The 15,798-nt window shown below is 43.9% G+C and overlaps 1 protein-coding gene and 2 non-coding genes across 3 annotated transcripts; 1 reads left to right on the top strand and 2 right to left on the bottom strand.

Annotated features, from left to right (window-relative positions):
- Positions 1–346: 346 nt before the first annotated feature.
- On the bottom strand, positions 347–1,288 carry LOC121443979 (olfactory receptor 2B11-like). The gene has a single exon (XM_041645732.1). It carries the CDS (start codon positions 1,286–1,288, stop codon positions 347–349), a length of 942 nt encoding a protein of 313 aa, XP_041501666.1.
- Positions 1,289–9,646: 8,358 nt separating this feature from the next.
- On the top strand, positions 9,647–9,719 carry Trnam-cau. Its single transcript has one exon. It is a non-coding gene; the product is annotated as a tRNA-Met (tRNA).
- Positions 9,720–13,916: 4,197 nt separating this feature from the next.
- Trnat-cgu lies at positions 13,917–13,990 on the bottom strand. The gene has a single exon. It is a non-coding gene; the product is annotated as a tRNA-Thr (tRNA).
- Between the last annotated feature and the right edge of the window lie 1,808 nt (positions 13,991–15,798).

Below are 15,798 nucleotides of genomic sequence, written 5' to 3'. Positions count from 1 at the left end.
TGACATAATTAAGTCAGCAATGGGGTCTTTCCATCAGGTTAGGGAGGATAACCAATATCCTTGGCAATAATTTGTGATGTTTAGATGATCCTAGGGACCCATTGGGCCACCAACTTATTAAGATATAACCCATTCATGGCATTAGCAGCTTGTGGGTGGTGTTGATGAAGACATTTAAGCTGAGTGTGGTGATGCACAACTGTAATCCCAACACTCCAGAGGCTGTTGTAGGATGCCAGCAAATTCAAGGTCAGCAATTCCCCCATTTCAGACAAAACAAAGTCAAAGTCCAAAGGATGCTTCATATGAATGTTGGGCCTTCCCATTCCGAATAAAGAATCGTTTTTCATATCCCCTTAGTTGAAATGGCCTTCCTCAGAAGCCTCCTCATAGCCCCTATGACGTCTTTGTTCCTCAGAGTGTAGATGAATGGATTAGCCATAGGAGTAATGACACAGTAAAACAGAGTCAAGACCTTGACGAGGTCTTGGGAGCCTTCTTCGGAGGGTTGAATGTAGATGTAGATACCTGGCCCATAAAATAAAGACACCACCAGCAAGTGAGATGAGCAAGTGTTGAAAGCTTTAAGCCTCCCAGCCGCAGAAGGAATTCGAAGTACGGTTTGGGCGATGTAACTATAAGACACAAGTATCATGGAGAGGGGACCCATTATCAAGAATGTGGCCACCACTGATAAAGTGATCTCATTGACTGTGGTGTCCCCACAAGACATCTTAATAAGCCCAGGCAGCTCACAGAAGAAGTGGTCCAGCATCTGGTTCCCACACAGGGGCAACTGTACAGTGAGGGTAGACTGCAGTAGTGAATTGGCCAGGCCAGTGAGCCAAGCAGTGCTGGACAGCTGCAGACAGAGCCTGTGGTCCATGATGACAGAATACCTCAGAGGCTTGCACACAGCCACATAGCGATCTAAGGCCATGATGCCCAGCAGAACACATTCTGTGCAGCCTAGCCAATGAAACACATAGGCCTGGGCCATGCAGCCTAGGTAAGTGATGTTCTTGTTGAACCCCTGTAAGTTGAACAGCATTTGAGGGACAGTTGTGGTGGTGAAACAGAGATCCAAAAATGAAAGGCTGGTAAGAAAGAAATACATGGGACTTTGGAGCTGGGAATCAAGCTGAGAGACTAGAATAATAGCAATGTTTCCCAGCAATGTGAACATGTAGGAGATCAGGAGGACAAAGAAGAGAGGACGATCCAGCCATGGGTATTTGGTAAAGCCCAAGAGAATGAAATCTGGAAAAGCTCTATTGATGAGCTTCATTGAATTTCCAAAGGAGAGCACCCTGATAAAATCAAGGAAGAAAAGGATGATCTGAAAAAAAAAATCAAAGTTGGCAGGAATTCTGAAAACACTAGAAAAATATAAACTTTTTATGGGAGAAAGACCGGAGGATATATGCCATCCACAGAAATCATCATAGAGGCTCTAATGAATGCAATGATTTATAGGTAACTCTTCTTGATATTGAACCTGTCTTAGTTAGGATGTTTGTTTGTTTGTTTGTTTTTCAAGACAGGGTTTCTCTGTAGCTTTGGAGCCTGTCCTGGAACTAGCTCTTATAGACCAGGCTGGCCTCAAACTCACATAGATCTGCCTGCCTCTGCCTCCTGAGTGCTGGGATTAAAGGCAAGCACCACCACTGCCCAGGTTTTAGTTAGAATTTCTATTGCTGTGACCAAAGCAACTCTTAGAAAGAAAACATTTAATTGGGGTGGATTGCTTACAATTTCAGAGGTTCAGTTCATTATCATCACGATGGGAGGCATGGTGGCGTGCAGGCAGACAGGACGCTGGAGTAGTAGCAGAGAGTTCTACATCTTGCAGGCAACAGGAAAGAGACTGTGACACTGAGCAAAGCTTGAGAAGACCTCAAATCCCACCCCTACAGTGAGACTCTTCTTCCAAAAAGGCCACACCTACTCCGACAAAACCACACCTCCTAATAGTGCCACTCCCTATGAGCTACAACAGGAACCTACCTACTTCTTAAACAAAACTGTAATTGCACAGGATAAAAGATGCCTGTAATTATAATTATAGACTGAATTGAGGATCCACTCTTGTTTGCTTTTTTTAAAAAAATGATTATTTGAAAAATTGGTGTTGCTGGGTATTTGGATGAAGGAATGAAAGAAGTCATCTCTAGAAGAGGAAGAGTAATGGAGCTCCTCATTCAAAAAGGAGGACTTGTGCTTGCATCAAAAGTCCCTGTGTGGAAAAGTTGGGCATGGCGGTGCATGCCTGCAGTCCTAATGCTTCAAAGACGGAGACAGGAGGGGCCCTGCAGCCTACAGCCCAGCTAGTTGTGCCAAATTAGCAAGTTCTATTCCATGAGAGAATTGACTTTGACATATAGAGTGGGAAGGGGTTTGAAAATATGCTCAGTGCTGAAGAGATCCTTCTGCTCTTGCATTTAGTACCCAGCACCCAAGTCAGGTGGCTCACAGATGCCTGTAGCTTTAGCCCTGGAGAACATGCCCTCTTCTGTCTTTTGCAAGCATGCATGAGCAACACTTGCATGTGCACACACACACACACACACACACACACACACACACTCACATTAAATAAATAAATGAGTGAACGAATGAATGAATAAACATAAAAATAAAATTTTTAAAAGGTGAAGGTCAAACATGGCGGTGCACTCAGGAGACAGAGAAGCAACCTGGGCTGCACAGTGAGTTCCTGACAGCTGGCATTGACCTCCATCTCACGAAGGTCTACCTACCTTCTCTCTCTCTCTCTCTCTCTCTCTCTCTCTCTCTCTCTCACACACACACACACACACACACACACACACACACACACACGGATGACCGAAGACGAGAGATGGGAAGCTGGGAGAGGATATGAAGGCATCTGGGGACAGGGAGAGCATTAGCTGGTAAGGCAGTGGTGACAAACAGTAGCAAGGCATGGGTGTGAGACAGAAGGGTTAGAAACCCACACTTTGAGGTTCTAGAAGGCTAGAAAAGCAGTGACGAGAAAGGAAAAGCATCATTGGTGTGAACACTGCATGGGATAGTTTAAATCGAAACTCTCCTTGGAAGTTCAATTTTAACTTTGGCAGGCAAGAATCAGCCTGAGTGTCTCTCCTGAGGACTCTTAGAGATCTCTGGCTCAACTTAACTAGCTTCTGAATTAAAAAAAAAATACATAAAGTCCCTGAATTCCTGGCTGGGATGGTTTGTTATAATAGTTTAATCACCAAAACCAGGGACATATGGAGACAGAGCTAATGTTAGGGGGTTGTCTCCAATCGGAGGAAATAACACAGTTGTTGACTTGATGACAGGGACCAGGTCTTCACAGATAAAGTAGCACAGGAAAAGAATGACGTCCTGTCTTCTCAAAAACATCCTTGAAATTCCTGACTTGTCCACTGTTCGCACAATCTGATTCTTGAATCAACCTTAATGTGTTGTATCTTAAAGAATTTGTTTGATCATGGCCTGCTTTCTCATTCTTTCCTGAAGTTAGCACAAGCAAGTCCTAGCAATTTCTTTGGTAGAGCGAAAGTTCAGTTAGCTGAAGTATCTTAGCCTGGCCAATCTTGTGTACCTCAGAACTCTCATATAGTCCTCTCCCCCCAAACCAAATAAAACTGAACAAAACCCAGCATATTTAATATTGTATTGAAGAAAGTGACATGACTGGCTAGCACATACCTCTGGTTTGGGGGTCTAAGCAGATGTGATCAGCTATAGAAATCTAGTCGGGAGAAACGATGCCCCAGGTCTGGAGTGGGGGAAGTGGTCTAGATGTGGCAGGTTCCTTGATGGAGAATATTCTCTCCTGGCTCAAAGGCTGACTCAGCGGCAGATAAAACCATCTTCCACCCAGTGCACCAGTCATCCCTGAGAGACTGCCGCTGGTAAATTAATCTCCCTGGAGTATCACTTTTATGATTGCGTCAGTTTTTCCATCCATTAATTTCACCTTACTATCGAGGGAGATATTTGCCTCATCAATTTTCAGAAAGCAAACACATGTATTAATAATAATAATGATAGGGCCTGAGAGATGGCTTGGCAGCTAAGAACACTTTTTGCTCTTGCAGAGGACCTGTGTGATTCCCAGCACTCATATTGGGTGACTCACAGTACATGTAACTCTGTCTCCAAAGATGACCTCTTCTGACCTCTACAGGTACCTAGATATACATGCATAACCACACACACACACACACACAGAGAGAGAGAGAGAGAGAGAGAGAGAGAGAGAGAGAGAGAGAAAGAAAGAGAGAGAGAGAGAGAGCACAAGGAGGCCGCTTATTGGCTCCCAGCTGCTCAGCCCCGAAATAATCACACAGAAACTGTATTATTTAAATCACAGCTTGGCCCATTAGCTCTAGCTTCTTATTGGCTAACTCTTAGATCTTAATTTAACCCATTTCCATTAATCTGTGTATCACCATGTGGCAGTGGCTTATCAGCAAAGTTTCAGCATGTCTGACTCTGGAGGTGGCTTAATGACTTCTCCCTGACTCCACCCTTCTTTCTCCCAGCATTCAGTTTAGTTTTTGCCCTGCCTAGTTCTGTTCTTCCCTGCTCAAAGCAGTTTTTTATTCATTAACCTGTGTCAGTGGTGTGTGGAGTAATTCAGATTTCATTTGTTCAAGTTTCCCATAATCAAGAGTTAGGTCTTTTTTTTAGCTGCCTTAAAAATGTCATTTCTTTCATGAGTTGGTACAGTTTCGACCCATCTCCATCCCATGAGTTTTCAGAGGAAATTGTTCCTTAGAACAAAGTAGAAGAAAGGCAGCAACTCTAAAGATGGCTGAAGACTCTCGCCCCGCCCCTTCCCAAACACCTAGGCTGCCCTTGTAAGGTTATTAGATGGCTCCTGACCAAGTTGCTCAGAGCGAAATGTCAAACAGTCCCTCCTCTGTCTGTTTTGTTTTGAGTCTGGCCTTGAACTGACTGTGTAGCTGAGGGTGACCTGGAACCCCAAGCCATCTGCCTCTAGCTCCCAAATGCTGGGATTACAGGAATATACCGCCACACCCGTTCCATTCTCCACCTCCCCTTTACAAGCCGAAGAACAGGAGGATGAACAGATAACGGCCACCGCACAAGCGCAATGAAACAGCCTAAGAGAAAAAAAAATACATTTTCTTATGATGCCCTCCCTCCCTCTTTTCCTTCCATTCTAGATTGTGTTTGTATTTTATGATTGGGTCTTGTGTAACCCAGGCTGGCTTCCACCTCACTGTGTAGGAGAGAAGCTTGGACTCTCGATTCTCTTCCTTCTGCCTCCCACATGCTGGGATTACAGACCTGAGCCATAATGCCTGGTTCAGTCTGTCTGTTCTTCATAGAGGATCTCCTATATAGGTAGCTGGGGTTTTATTTTCTATTTTGCTCCTTCAGGAGTAAATTATTAAACAATACTTTACTAGACTGGCGTATTCTCTTTTTAAGAAGAAATAACAAAACTATTTTAGGACGCTTAAGGCAGAAAAGGCCAAGGTTTGAGACTAATCTAAATTACTACATTTTGTTTTACTTTATGGCTGTCAACCTTATTCTTGACTCTAAAGAAATAGAAGACAGATACCATGAGAGGGTCATGGGTCTCCAAAAGAGGTAGTCTTGGATTTGAAACTGACCTTGGCCACTTACTCTGTTGCCATGAATATCACTAAACCTATGTCTTCATCCACAAAATACTGATTGTAATACTTATTTATAGAATTATTGGATTAATTAAAAGAGATTATATATGAAAACGTTTTTGGATAGAATGAATTCCAGTAAATAACTCCTCTTGTCTATGTGATGGTAGGAGAGATACAGCTTCTCAGTCAGCACACGGTGATGTTGGTGCTGTTGGTGCATCTCCTGAGTCAGCACACGGTGATGTTGGTGCTGTTGGTGCATCTCCTGAGTCAGCACACGGTGATGTTGGTGCTGTTGGTGCATCTCCTGAGTCAGCACACGGTGATGCTGGTGCTGTTGGTGCATCTCCTGAGTCAGCACATGGTGCTACTACAGATCATCTCCCCCTTCACGATTGTAACCCAGTGTTTTGTAAAGTCACTTGTTTCAACAGCACTTGAAGTGCTTACTAAAATACACCAGTTCTAGGCCACTGACCAAATAACATTAAAATTATGAGACTGTGTCCCAAAGCAACTGTATTTTAAGTAGTTCCCTAGGCGATTCAAGTGTGTGTTTAGAAGGAAAGTCACTACATTAGAGACTCAGACTGCTTCTTCAATTGCAGAGCTAAAATTCATTTTCCAGTGAGGTTAATTTATTTATTCCCTTGAGGACTAAAAGTCTTCTCTGTAGACAAAAGACATATAAACAGATATAAATGACTGTCGCTAAAATTTAGTAATACCTGGAAAATTATGTGCAAAACAGTAATACAATGCTGGGTTATCGAGTAGCAATAACAAACTATATCAGAATTCAGAAAAGACTTTAAACACTGGGGACATTCATTTTTCCCAGACCTCAAAAAAGAAAAGACAAGGCTGGTGCATCATGGGTGCATCTGAGTAAATGCAATGCCATAATTTTGTGAGAAAATCTCCCCCATATGTGTGTGTGTATACACATATATGTGTGTATACATTTTGTCTGTTGAGGAATGTGGTGGAGCATTCTTTAAGCCCAGTTCTCCAGAGACAGAGGCAGGTAGATCTTTGAGTTAAAAGCAAGCTTGGTTTATACCAGGCCTGACAGGGATACATAGTAAGACACTGTCTCAAAAGAAGATGAGGAGAGGAATCTGCTTGCATGTACTCCTATCCACTCAAAAAACACATAAGCAAAGTGAAAAAAATCAAAAGATAAACTATAGGAAAACTATTCTAAATTGTGCTTTAAAGAATTGAGTTTCATTAACGTTTAAGGAATCTCAGCAGGAAAAATCCTGCTTCAGATAAAAACTATGCAAATAACATGGGCACCAAGTTCGTGGAAAAAGGACAGAAATCCTTAAGAACCAAGGATCAGCATCACCCTTCACAGGGAGGGTCACCTGTAGATCCACGCTGAAACAGAAAATTGTAGCTATAGCTTGGCAAACAGAGAACATTAGTCCTCTGAGGGCTTCTATAATAAATTACTACAAATGAAGTATTCCCTTTAAAAGTTATTTTTGACACTTTTATTTATGCACATGCCCTTGCGTGGATTGACATGTTTCATATGCATACAGTGTTCTTAGCTCCCTGATGTGGGTCCTGCAGACCAAAGGGAAACTTTGTTTTTTCCTTTTTGGACAGGCTATCACTCTGTGACATGGAATTCACTCTTTAGCCTAGGTTGGTTTTAAACTTCTGCTGATCCTCCTACCTCAGTGCTGGTGTGACATGCTTGCCTTCAAGAAATTTATTATCTGTTTTGAGGGCCAGGTATGAAAAACAAAAATCCATGTTTTGACCAAGCTCTATGGAGCAGGGCTGAGCTCCCTCCATGTGCACCAGAAATTCTGTCCTTGATCATTTAGGTCCCTAACAGTACCCTCATGGCAACAGCAGCATCAGCACCCTGGTGGCAACAACATTATCAGCATCCTAATGGCAACAGCAGCATCAACACCCTAATGGCAACAGCAGCATCAACACCCTAGTGGCAATAGAAACATCAATCCCCTCATAGCAACAACACCATCAGTACCCTCATGGCAACAGCAGCATCACTCTCTTTGCCTCTGTAGCACTTTGCCTTCTCTTCCGTTTCTGAATAATCTCTAGTGCCTGTTGTATGAGGATGCTTGTGATGGCCTTTAAGTCCATGTACACAAATCAGGATACTTCCTTCTGCAAAGACTCTTTTCTTCCCCCTTTTCTTCTATGTAAGGTAATATGCATAGGGAGAGAGAGAGAGAGAGAGAGAGAGAGAGAGAGAGAGAGGAAGAAGAAGGAGGAGGAGGAAAAAGAAGAAAAAGAAGAAGAAGGAGGAGGAGGAGGAGGAAGCATATTACTTCACACCTGGCTTTTAGTAAAAATTGAATTGACAGTTGCCATCACTACAACATATTTAGCCATTGTACTTTTAGCAAGTTCTCTAATATTACATATTAATTGTATGTGGATTGCTGTGTGACACTATTGCTGGAGAGGCATGATCTAATGTCTTCTCACCTGATAGGGAACTGATGCAAAAGTAAGGATACCACTGAAGTCCAACTTGGTGAACCACTGGGTTTTATTGAGTTTCTTTAGGAATATAGGTCAGGTGTTACTTCCAGGGCTACACCACCAAAATCCCATCTAGCATGGGTGACATCCCAGGGAAGCTGGAAACTGGTAGCTTACTGTACAACTTACACGGAACGCGACAGGTGAGAGACTGCCGCAGGCAACTCAGGTAGACCGAGCCACCCCAGGCTTCTTGGCTGATCTCTACTTTTTCCAGAAGTCTCAGCTGATCTAAGACTCCTCTTGTCAACGCTGCTTCTCTAAGAATCTCTCAACGATATTTATAGCTTGGATATGGATGTTCCAACCACCAATGGGATCTACAAACAGGCCCCCCTTCTTCTTCCACACCTTGTTGAAGCCTAATCGAAGGTGTCCTCAATGGAAGCCGATTGCTATGTCTTCCTCAGAAAACAGGGGATCCATTCTCCAAATCTTTCGCTCCAGCCGGGGTTGGTGGTGGCCTTTGCCAAAGGCAGAGACAAAACCTGAATCAACAGCCGGATCTTTGGTGGAGTGTGCTGAGCTCCTGCAAGTGGCCGGACGAGTATGCGCCCCTAAGTGCTGCGTGCGTGTCTGTGCCCCTCTTACCTACACACATTGGAAACAGGTTAAGCTCCCTAGCGCTTTCCTCACAAGTGAAATGGAGACGATAAACACATGCTTAAACTCTTGGTTACAACTTTATTTCTTAAATCCCAGATCTCAGGAGGCTGAGGACGGAAGTATTTGGGGTACATACTGATTTCCAGTATAGATTGAGCTACAGAATGAAGCTGTCTCCAAACAGAACTCCCAAACGCCAGAGAAAAGATTAAATTTCTAGAAAATATAATATATATATATATTTCAAAATTATTTAAAAGCAACAAAGTTCAGTGTCCTTGTTTGCGTCACTGATCAGTATTCCCCGACAACTTATTTGTGACGAATGTTCAGTGTGGTTCTGTGAGGTATTACGCCATTCTGCATACAGTCGCGCTTTTAAGTAATTTAGCACGCACAAAAAACCACGCGAATTACTTTCCCTTCCGGCCCTCCCCTCCGGCCGTGTCTTTCCAACTCCCAGCTATCCCATCTCATCTTTATTACTCTAATTTGGAGCCTAGACAGGTAGGGGGCACTCAAATGACACGGCTAAGGAAACATGAATTGTAACTTTCTTGGTTGCGGCTCCTGCAGCTTCTGCGCTCCGCTGTCATCTAAAAAGTTCACGCTCAAGAACCGCTGTTGACGCACAGAAGCAAACAAGACCTCAGGATTTAAATTGAGTTTACGGTTTTGATGGGCTGCATCGCGCCTGTCAGTGGTTTCGTGCAGCTCGGGTCGTTGGGGTGGACAAGGAACAATTTCTTTGACTTCTGTTGGAAAAGAAAAAAAAAAAATCTGACTTCGGAAAGTGTAGAAGTGTGAAAAAATTGGAATCAATACTTTTGGGCAAGACGAGGGCACTCAGTGCCTTCTTAGCGCAGTAGGCAGCGCGTCAGTCTCATAATCTGAAGGTCCTGAGTTCGAGCCTCAGAGAGGGCAAATACTTTTGTTGATTAAGAAGCCTAGCGTCAGATAAAGTCTCCCGATCCTGTGGAGTTTTACTATATGAAATCTAGATTCGGTCAACTGATACACCGTAAACGTGATGAGGCTATAGTCCTTCGAGATTTTTTTCTTTTTATTTTAGTACCTCTTGTTTACAAGATGGTTTTTAATATGCCTGCCACAGTTACGTAATTAAAATAAATGTGTGCCTAACATCATAAATCTCAGTTACCTCCTGACGCTCTAGAAAACTGAAGCAAATGTAGAGGCTTCAAATAGTTCAGATATGCTCTCTTGTTCCGGTGAAGTTAGCGCCTCTGTCCCCGGTAAGTCTCAGGCTCTGGGGACTTGGGGTCCGGTCCATGGTCCGCTGACCCGGATATGCAAATGCAGATGTCAACCACAAGGTGGCGGAGTTTGAAAAAAAATGAACCACAGACCCCTTTGCTGGGTGCCTCTCTGCATCTTGACAGTCTCTCGCCAGAGAATTAACAAATCGGGAATTCCGATAAACTTCTTTCAATCGCGGTTTGAGTTGCTTGGAGCTGTGTTTAAAATTTAAGAGCTTTAAGTGTAAAACCCATCAAAGCGGGTGTGGCGCTGCACACCTGGAATCCCTGTAATTCAGGAGGCTGAGGAAGGATTGGCAAAAGTTACAGGCTGAGACCTTGTCTCAAAAACCAGCCTGGTAGACGGAGCTATCTGCTAAACATTTCTGTTTGTTTCAATGCCACAATTTCAGGCCAAGATCTACTCTAGGACATCAAAGTGGCTCTGCGTCATGACATAGCTTTAGCAAGTCCGAAGAAACGTCTCCTTTACCCTGGGAAGGTCTTTTCGCCTAGGGGTCCTAGGATTGAGTGTGTCTGGTGTCTAATGAATTTTTGCCCCAATATGACAGGGTTGGGCTAATGGTGTAGCTCAGTTGTAGACTACTTGCCTAAGCATGTGGACTTTGGGTTTCTGTCCAGCAGTGTAAGGGGGACAAGTGCACAGAGGAGATCTGTGAGCGACCAAACTACGCCTACATGCAGCCCCAGCAGACACAGCTCTGCCTCTAGATGGGGACCAAGCACTGACTGGTCCTGTCCCAGTCGATATGCATGATCTGCTCTCTTGGCAAAGTGTTCAAGCCCTCCCATAGGTGCTTAAAAACGGACCTCAGCCTGGAGCACCTTGCCTGTACAGCCTGTTCTTTACCCACCGTCATCCTGCCTCTGCTTCCTAAGTGCTGGGATGACATTTATGCACCACCATGCTTGGCTCCTGTGCCAGCATGAGTATGTGAGGGTTGTTTGTTGTTTTTCCTGCTCCGGTGCTTGGCCAACCCTGCTGCTCTTATCAGTCCTTAGCTGGAAAGCAACTAGGACCCTTGCCTGCTGCGTAAGAGGGACGTACACACTGCAGCTGCAGGTTTTAACAGCATGACGAGATCTTGGCAATAGTGGTCCTCTCATTTAAGTTTTCTTTAATTTTTTTCAGTTAATTTTTTGGTTTTGGGAGGATTTGGGGGTTTTTTGGTTTTGCTTTTGTGTGTGTGTGTGTTTGTCTAGTTTAGGGGGTTTTGTTTTTACTGTATTTTGGGAGCAGTGAGACCCCAGATCCTGAATTTCTTGTAAACAACTTGTTTCCTCCTGATCTGAGTGCCTACAGCTGCTCTGAGCACGAGACCTACAGGAGTTCCTGATGGCAGGAGAGTGGTTCCTGGTGGGTTTGGCTGGGGCATGGCTATCTCCATATAATCTGCCCCTGAACACAATAAAGGGGGCATTCTTGGGGAATTCAAGGACGACCCGTGTCGCTGTCTCTCTGTCTGTGTGTGTCTGTGTATTCTCAACCTCCAGTCCCTTGCCCGAAGCTCGCTAACTGGGTTCTAGCGCACAGAGAGCAGACACGGGGGCGCGGTGCGCAGCAATTGGAGGTCTCCACCGAGATATCGGCAACTGTGTATGTCCTATAAATATACTTTCACTTATCAGTAAGTATTTTCTAGGTTTGTAATATTAAAAATGGAATCTTCTTTAAAATTTAGATTTTAGGGAGCTGGAGAAATGGCTTAGTAATTAAGAGTGTCTATTGCTGCAGAGGATCCCAGCTCATTACCCAGAACCACATCATACTTGCCTATAGCTTCACCTCCAGAGGATCCCAGGTTCTCTTCTGGCCTGAGCAGGTGTTCACATATGCACGCACATACACATAGATAAATAGCAAAATAAATGATTTTTTTAAATCCAATTTTTCTTTGCTTTGAATGCTGAACTTAGCATCCTGCTCAGTAATGATGTATTGTTGCCATTTCCTATACCATCTGGATTGATTTTCTAACAATTTGAAGAACATTTTCTTTTTATGGAGAACACTGACTTGAAATGTGTCATAAATGTTTGCTTGGTCTGTTAATGCTGGCCTTCTAAAGCTGGCTCAGATATTTGTGCTAGGTGAAAAAGTACACACTTGGGAGGTGAAGACACAGGATCAGGGTTCAAGGCCAACCTGGGCTGCATGAGACCCTATTCCAAAACAAAAAAGAATAAAACAAAACAGCAAAAGTTAGTTACTTCTACAGTGAGTTTATTTCCAAATAAAGTCACATTAATAACAGTAGACATAGGGGATTAAAGACTCGACACATCTTTTGGGAAAGCGAAACACACTCATCAAAGCATGCTTAGAATGTTTATTCATACATTTAAAATAAGAAGGGATCCAACATTTGTCACAAACTATTTTAAAGATGGAAACAATGACCTCACCACATACTAAACTTAACTGACCCCTTGTGTATGGGTCAGATAGCCATTTCGGATATTCCATGGGGATTTATCCAGCAATGCCAGTCAACTCTCCTTGATGAACTTGGCACTGCTGCCCATAGAGCTGACAGAATTTGCCACAGGTGCCTCAACCACCTGGTGCAGCAGCTGACGGTTGAATATGGAGACTGGGACCTACATCAAATCTTTACAAAATGGACAGAGATGAGATCCAGGCACAGTTAAAGGTAATTTTCTGATTATTTTATGTTGCTACTTCTGGTACTTAGAGAGTGATATACTGGTTATATTATGACAATGTTCGTTGAGTAAAAAAAAAAAACATAAATAAAGACAGGGCCAGCGAGGTGGCTCAAGGGCTACGGGCACCAGGCACCGTGCCTGATAACATAACTAGTTAGTTCTGTGTCCCTAGAACTAGCAAGCTAAGGAGAAAATAGCTCCCACAAGTGTCCTCTGACCTCCATATGCACGTACGCATGCACACACAAATAAAAAAATACATAAAGAAATTTAAGAGCGTTTGCCAGTGACTTTATTTTACAGGATACTGTAAGTGCCTGCCCCACATTCTTTCCCCAGTTCACCCCACCCTAGACTTTCTCAGAAGCTGACACACTGACTTACTATAGATTCATCTTTGTGTACCGGTCACTCCTACAACAGCGTGTAAGATTCCCCAGAGGTTTGAGTTAGCTTTGCTCACAGCTGTATCTCCTCCCTTTGCCACATCAAAACAAACAGTTCATGTTTGTTGAGTTAGTGGCCGAGACTATGGGGGATGAGGAGGCACCGACCTCTTACAGTTTTGGCACAATTCTTTGGCACAATTTTCGATCTGCTCCTTCCTTACTCTGGCTATCTTTGCTCTAGGCTTACTTGGGTCTAGTAAGTTTTAACCAGTATATCATCGGGAATGCTTTCTGGTTATTTCCTTCAGAGGCTTAATTTAGGTGTTCTTCCTTTTATCCTCTTCAAAATGCCCACGACAGGGCTGGCCATGTAACTAGGTGGTCGGGTGCCTGCCCAGCATGTGGAAAGCCTTGGGCGTCCTTTCCTACAACATAAAAGGGGAGAGGGTGGATGGAGGGCCCGGCCTCTTCCTACAAACATTCTAGCTTTTTTTTTTTTATATTGGCTCACTGAACTGGAAATGTTTAGGTTCTGGATCGTGTGTATCTATGCATCTAATTGTGGTTGCGCATAAATATCTTACTATGGCTTAATGTTAATTTATGAAAAGTAACCAAGGTCCTGTGCATGCATTATTCTTTTACCATGTTTTGAATTTGAATTATGTCACTAAAAATTGTCTTATTTTCAAAAGTATGAGGACCATGACAGTTACAATCTTGTAAATAAAGTAGCTTTTTAACAATTGCGTCTTATTTTGTAGGAAGGATGCAAAAATGCAAGGCCCCACTGGGAGTCGAACCCAGGATCTCCTGTTTACGAGACAGGCGCTTTAACCAACTAAGCCATGGAGCCACATGGCAGCAGGTATGAAAGACGAGTGAATCTATCCTGTTTTATTTCTGCTTGATGAGGAAAAAATAGCTTCCGCTATCTGGTGATGTCCGTTTTCGTCATAGAAGAAACAGCTGTGAAAAGATGCTGCATTTTCTATAGTCAAGCTGAAAACATCAAACACGAAAACTCCAGGTGTCCGATATTTTCCTCTCATCACAAAGATAGTTATTTCGCAAGAAAAGAAATCCGGCTGTGTAGTGACAACGGCCATCTACGATAAAGTCGATAAATGTGTAGGCGCGGCGCTTGTGTCTTTGGCCTCTCCAAAGAGCTGTAAAAAGCAAATCATATGCAGCGTTCTCGCTTGCCAGATTTGCTGGCGACTGGGTATAAAGGCGATCTTTAGCTACAGTTATCTGCAGGTTTACACCCTCTTCGAACTTCGTAAGATCCATTTCAGGGACCTGGAGCGAGGGGTTGGGGAGGCTGGAGCCTGCGCTTTGGATACTGCGCGCCAGAAACCGCTTGGTTTCCTGGGAGTGGAGGTGGAGGGTTGTGGTCAAACTGGGAAGTTGGCCGGTGCTGGGACTGTTGGGGGCGGGGAGGGGGGAAGTTGGGGTAGAAGAGGGACCTTAGGAACTAACCTGCCAGGCCACAGGGATGGGGCAGGCAGGACCCTTCTTCTCAGGGCTGGGGAGGACTCCAAGAGTCCCATAAAATGCAAACGAGTTTCCGAAGAATCGAAGTGTGGGAATTAAGTGCAACCCAAAAACGCCTTTGGCAAAGGCTTTCACCCTAAGGACTTTATAATATCAAGTAGAACACGATTCCCAGTACGTACAGTTGAAAGGCACGGGGTGGTAGCTGCTTTCATTAAAAACAACAAATTCTGTGGCGGTGTACACCTGCAATGCCAACACTTGGAAGTCTGAGGCAGGAGAATTGCCTTGAGCCAGAGGCCAACCTGGTTTACATAGCAAGCCTCAGCTTTAAAAATAAACAACCTCCAAACTCAACTCTCTGCCACAGACCGCAAAGTGCAGCAGGGAAATTTGGCATGTCCTGGGACTGAAGGGACAGGTATGGGCTCAGGACCCCCAAGACCAAGTCCTCAACACAAAGGAGATTTATTTGCCTCACAGAGACAAAGGTCCCGGAATAAGAAAGATAGGAGACAGAGGACGAGGCAGAAGGAGGGAAAAGGAATATTGGAGGTGGGGTGAGGCAAAGAACTGCCTCTGGGTAGAAAGGACACAGACTAGGAGGTTTATAAAGAACAGGTAAATGGAGGTTTATAAAGATAAAAGGAGAAACCCCATGTTAGGATAACGTGTTTACTTCTGATTCACCATCTTAATTAGGGTAACCAAAAGGGAGTGTTTGATTATTGGACTTCAATAATTTGATTGCTGGACCTTGGTAGTCTGCCTCTGGAGGTGGAAGTGGCCAAATAAGAGAATAGACCTCGGTGGCTAGCTTTCAGATAATAATCTGATAGTTTTAGCAGGGCAGAGGGAATGGCCAGCCAGAGCTATGGTTGCCATGCTCAACCTGGCTAGAGACCCTCCTGAGACCAAGTGAGGTCATTGTCCCAGAACCTGGTTCTCTGAGTGAGGACCCTCGTGAAAGATTTTGTGCTGCTGACCATCCATTAGGTTGTGAGCAATCACAACTTACGATTACACGATAGATTGTGGGAAAGTTTGGCTTAAGAAAATTGGTCCAGCAAAAATACTTAATTGTGGTGATAAGTAAAAGAGTTATATAGATATTCTGAGCACTGCCACACATCAGAGCGCCTCGGACACGCCAGTTTGCCCCTTTCT

This window comes from Microtus oregoni, unplaced genomic scaffold (assembly GCF_018167655.1).
Source record: "Microtus oregoni isolate MIOR12 unplaced genomic scaffold, Mior012 000115F_ref0000277, whole genome shotgun sequence".
Taxonomy (NCBI): domain Eukaryota; kingdom Metazoa; phylum Chordata; class Mammalia; order Rodentia; family Cricetidae; genus Microtus; species Microtus oregoni.
The sequence above is the reverse complement of the archived record's forward strand: the minus strand, read 5'-3'. Positions and strand labels throughout refer to the sequence as shown.

What these genes read in the sequence shown, in the direction of transcription:
- LOC121443979 (XM_041645732.1), bottom strand. Translation starts at nt 1,288, where the DNA reads ATGAAGCTCATCAATAGAGCTTTTCCAGATTTCATTCTCTTGGGCTTT.